The following is a 4820-nucleotide window of genomic DNA, read 5'->3' on the forward strand; positions in this document are numbered from 1 at the left end:
ATATATATATATATATATATATATATATATTGTATGTGGAAATGACCTGCAAAAAAAGAACCTGATGAATTGGTAAACATTCTTCGGAAAAATGTAAACTTCTTTTGATTCCAATAATATTTTGATTTTATAAGTGGTTTATGTAGGAAAATTGTTTGTTTGCCAAAGAATTAAGCAAAAACAGGTATATTTTTACTGACCAATGAACTTATAAAAGCCTGTGTTTTTATGCTACAGTCTGTTTGTTAACTTTTTGTTAAATTATGGACTTGGGAGGCCTGTGGCGACCAACTTTCTCAATTGTTAACACTTTCAGAGTTTTTTTGAGTGCTTAGTTTCATCAAATGCATAAATTGTGGCGACAAACTTCTCAATTGTTAACACTTTCGGAGTTTTTTTGAGTGCTTAGTTTCATCAAATGGATTTATTGCTGTTTTTTATGTTAAATTTACACATAAGGCTACTAGAGGGCTATCTGCACTAGCCATGTGTATGTGTCAGTTAAAGTCAAGTGAAACATTGTCTGTCATGTCTACACCATGTTACTAATAATATATGTGAAAGTAATTTAATGCCTTTTATATAAAAATAGAGTTTTGACTCTTTCACGGGTTAAAGTTAGAGTTTTTGACTCTTTCACGGGTTAAAGTTAGAGTTTTTGACTCTTTCACGGGTTAAAGTTAGAGTTTTGACTCTTGCACGGGTTAAAGTTAGAGTTTTGACTCTTTCATGGGTTAAAGTATTGATAAAAATTATTCTAAAAAGTAAAGGCTTGGTGGCGGCCAGTTGCTTTCAGCAAACAATAATAATCTAAAACACTATTTTTTATTAGTTGATTGTTTTAATGACAATCGCTATAATTGTAATTTCATTTTATTGATTTAATCTGAATTTCTATTAATCAATTAGTGTAAGTGGCATTAGTTGATGTAATCACTGCTTATAGGTAAATGATTTTATCAGTTGATCAATCAAATCACTATACTCTTTACAAGTGTAAAATAGTACTGGAAAATTTGAAAAACTATAAGATCCTTAGTGTTCGGGGATAATAGAAAAACATCTACACATTTAATAAAGTCTAACAGAAAAATCAAGTTTAACCTTTTCCTTAAAAAATGTGGAATGAATCTTGAAAGTTGTAGCTCTGTAGAGAATCTGTTAGGGCCTTTCAACTGGTATTATATTTGGCAGACTGTGGTACTCATTTTCATTCATTATTATTTATCTTTAGCCACTCTCGATGTCATTTTATAATGTGTAGGTGCTTTATTTATGTCTGTAATAAATGTTATGGTTCCTCCATACTGTTTTGCTAATAGTTTGTCGACTGGTCCAATTTGTTATATTTTTCAAATAAGGTAACTCGGGTGTTGTTTCCCAAAAACTTGTGTGTGTTCTGTAAGGCAGTGAGCTGTTAACGTGTAACTTCTGTGATTTATTGGCTTTGTTGTTTTACTCTATTTCTGTTTTATACAACATTGTTATGGTTTATAAGTTATGACATTTAATTCCAATATGTGTGGCATGAGAACTGTAGATTGAACAATCTTGTTACATTTTACATATTTTGTCTGATGTTCCAAACTTCTTTTTTTTTGGCCTTGTTGTGGCTACAATGAACATTTAACAAATTGTTTTTTTCAGACTTCTTCCTCCTCCTGTGTTGTGGGCACAAAGAAAGCACCTTTTGTATCTCATGATAGCTCTAGAAGATTGTAAAAGCCCAACAATCAAATTAGAAAATGATAAACTTTATTTCAGGTAGGTGTTTATCAGTTTCATCAAGGAATTCTCTGATATTTGATTTTGTTAAATATGAAAAACAATTTCTGTGTGATTATTTATACACTGTTCTTCAGAAATTATATTTACCTCTCAGCACTACCAACAGCTGTTAGTTTACATATAACTGCAGTGGAATTTCCTGCTCGTGTCACTAGCCTTGAACAAACTCCCACCCTATGTATATGACACTAGTCTATGTTATAATACTCTAGCCCTCCACCAGTGGAAGGTGACACAACCTCCATGTAACCCTCCACCAGTGGAAGGTGACACAACCTCTGTGTAACCCTCCACCAGTAGGAAGGTGACACAACCTCCATGTAACCCTCCACCAGTGGAAGGTGACACAACTTCTGTGTAACCCTCCACCAGTGGAAGGTGACACAACCTCCATGTAACCCTCCACCAGTAGGAAGGTGACACAACCTCCATGTGGCCCTCCACCAGTAGGAAGGTGACACAACCTCCATGTGGCCCTCCACCAGTAGGAAGGTGACACAACCTCCGTGTAACCCTCCACCAGTAGGAAGGTGACACAACCTCCGTGTAACCCTCCACCAGTAGGAAGTTGACACAACCACAGTAATCCCTGTTAGCCCATGATCATTCTTTCTTTACTACTGCCTACATTTGGACATGTTTTCACCTGTGCTTTACAAGTTTCTAGTTGCCTTGATTGATGGCCTTTTTTTTTCATGCTACTGTACTATTATACTTGTTTCACTTTCATACCATCCACATAATTCAATTTCAAGTTTCTAGTTGCCTTGATTGATGGCCTTTTTTTCATGCTACCGTACTATTATCCTTGTTTCACTTTCATACCATCCACATAATTCAATTTCAAGTTTCTAGTTGCCTTGATTGATGGCCTTTTTTTATGCTACCGTACTATTATCCTTTGTTTCACTTTCATACCATCCACATGATTCAGCTTCAAGTTTCTAGTTGCCTTAATTGATGGCTTTTTTTATGCAAAGAATATTTTTGAAAATAAATGTTTTATTTGATTTGTTGTAATTTCTCTCTCGTTAAAGATACTGGTTGTGGCTGAAATTTTAATATAAATTTCCTTGTGAACAATCACTGAGAAGTGTGAACCAGGTGATATGAATGGCTGTTAAGAAATGTTAATCAGATCATATAAATGACCACTAAGAAGTGTCAGTCATGTCATATGAATGGCCACTAAGAAGAAGTGTCAGTGAAGCTGTATGAGTGACCACTAGGAAGTGTCAGTCAAGTCATATGAATGACCACTAAGGAGTGTCAGTAAAGCCATATGAGTGACCACTAAGAAGAGTCAGTCATGTCATATGAATGACAACTAAGAAGAGTCAGTGAAGCCATATGAGTGACCACTTAGGAGTGTCAGTCAAGCCGTATGAGTGACCACTAAGAAGTGTCAGTCAAGCCGTATGAGTGACCACTAAGAAGTGTAAGCCAGATCATATGAATGACCACTAAGAAGAGGCAGTTAAATCATATGAATGACCATTAAAAAAGCGTCAATCAGACCATAAAAGTGACCACTAACAAGTTTGATAATATAGTGATATTTTCCCTTGGACTAAAGGGAAATATTTTTATGATGGACCAACTGTTCTTGATTATTTCTTAGTATTAAAAAAAAATACAAAATGTGTAAAAATGTTCTACTAATATTTTATAAACAGTGAGAATCCAGAACTAAATTGTTATATAAATCAACTGACATTAATTTCTTTGCCTGTTTGTAAATTTATTTATTGTTTTTTTTTTTTCAGGGGAAAAGGAGGAGTAGAAAACAAAGAACATGAAGTTACTCTAAAGTTTTTAGAGGAAATAAAACCAGAGGTAAAGTTAAACTAGTGTTTTGAATAACATCCTTAAAATGTGGCATGTGTTAGGTAATATTTTTATGATTCTGAGTATTTCTTCAAGAGCCTGTTATTGTCCTTTTAAGCAGTCCCAGTAATTAGTAAACAGTCAAGATAATCCTTAAAACTTCATGTACTTGTAGAATATGAGCATGCTGTATTGGATTACAAAACACTTCAACAAACATGCTTTAAATATTTGTTGATCTACAGTGTATTGCATTTGTCATTAGTTTGGTAGAATTACTGCTGGACCACATTAACTAATTAAACACTTCTTTAAACCATTTAACCATCAAATTGTGTGTGAATTCATGATCATTGGTTACAGGATCTTTAATAACATGTTGGTTACAGGGTCCCTAATAACATATGCTGGTTACAGGGTCCCTAATAACATATGCTGGTTACAGGGTCCCTAATAACATATGCTGGTTACAGGGTCCCTAATAACATATGCTGGATACAGGGTTCCTAATAACATATGCAGAATACAGGGCCCAAAATAACATATGCTGGATACAGGGCCCAAAATAACATATGGTGGTTACAGGATCCATAATAACATAAAGTGCAAATCATACAAACAAATGTAAACAGAAATACTGTCAATATTTAATGTATTCCTACTAATTACTGTTGGTTGTATTTTACATATTTTGTTAAGTTCTTTATGCAGAGTGTTGTAACAGGTAAATATGTATAGTTACTAATATGTTATTAATGTTTTTTTTCCCTTCAGGAATCAAAGTATGCAGTACGAGGAAGAGGAATTGAATTTATCTTAATAAAAGTGAAAGAAGGCCGATATTGGAGTAGGCTGCTTAAAGATGAAAAAAAGGTGAGTGTTACAGTTATCCAAAATCTTACCAAACTATACCATTACAAGTTTATTATCAGTGTTAAAATATACTGTCTGTTCTAAAAAGTAAAGGTCAAAGAGCATTTAGAAATGTTATATTTATATTTGCATAATGTTTTATGTCTAGTAAGAAGTTTTTTGTTTTACATCTCCATGACATTTTATTTCTAACATGTATTTTATATATCACATTTGTATGACATTTTATTTCTAACATGTATTTTATATATCATATTTGTATGACATTTTATGTTTTACATTTGTATGACATTTTATTTCTAACATGTATTTTTTATATTACATTTGTATGA

At 33.2% G+C, this 4820-nt stretch overlaps 1 protein-coding gene across 1 annotated transcript in view; it reads left to right on the top strand.

Annotated features, from left to right (window-relative positions):
* Positions 1-4500, top strand: part of LOC106477186 (uncharacterized protein CG16817-like) — a gene marked incomplete at its 3' end in the record, with an annotated part of 6107 nt that extends 1607 nt beyond the window's left edge. The window contains exons 2-4 of the mRNA XM_013937776.2: positions 1648-1764; positions 3555-3624; positions 4390-4500. Of these exons, the coding sequence (XP_013793230.2) occupies positions 1648-1764; positions 3555-3624; positions 4390-4500 (298 nt within the window). The remainder of the gene's footprint in view (positions 1-1647; positions 1765-3554; positions 3625-4389) is intronic.
* Between the last annotated feature and the right edge of the window lie 320 nt (positions 4501-4820).

This window comes from Limulus polyphemus, unplaced genomic scaffold (genome assembly GCF_000517525.1).
Source record: "Limulus polyphemus unplaced genomic scaffold, Limulus_polyphemus-2.1.2 Scaffold13251, whole genome shotgun sequence".
NCBI classification, from domain to species: Eukaryota; Metazoa; Arthropoda; class Merostomata; order Xiphosura; family Limulidae; genus Limulus; species Limulus polyphemus.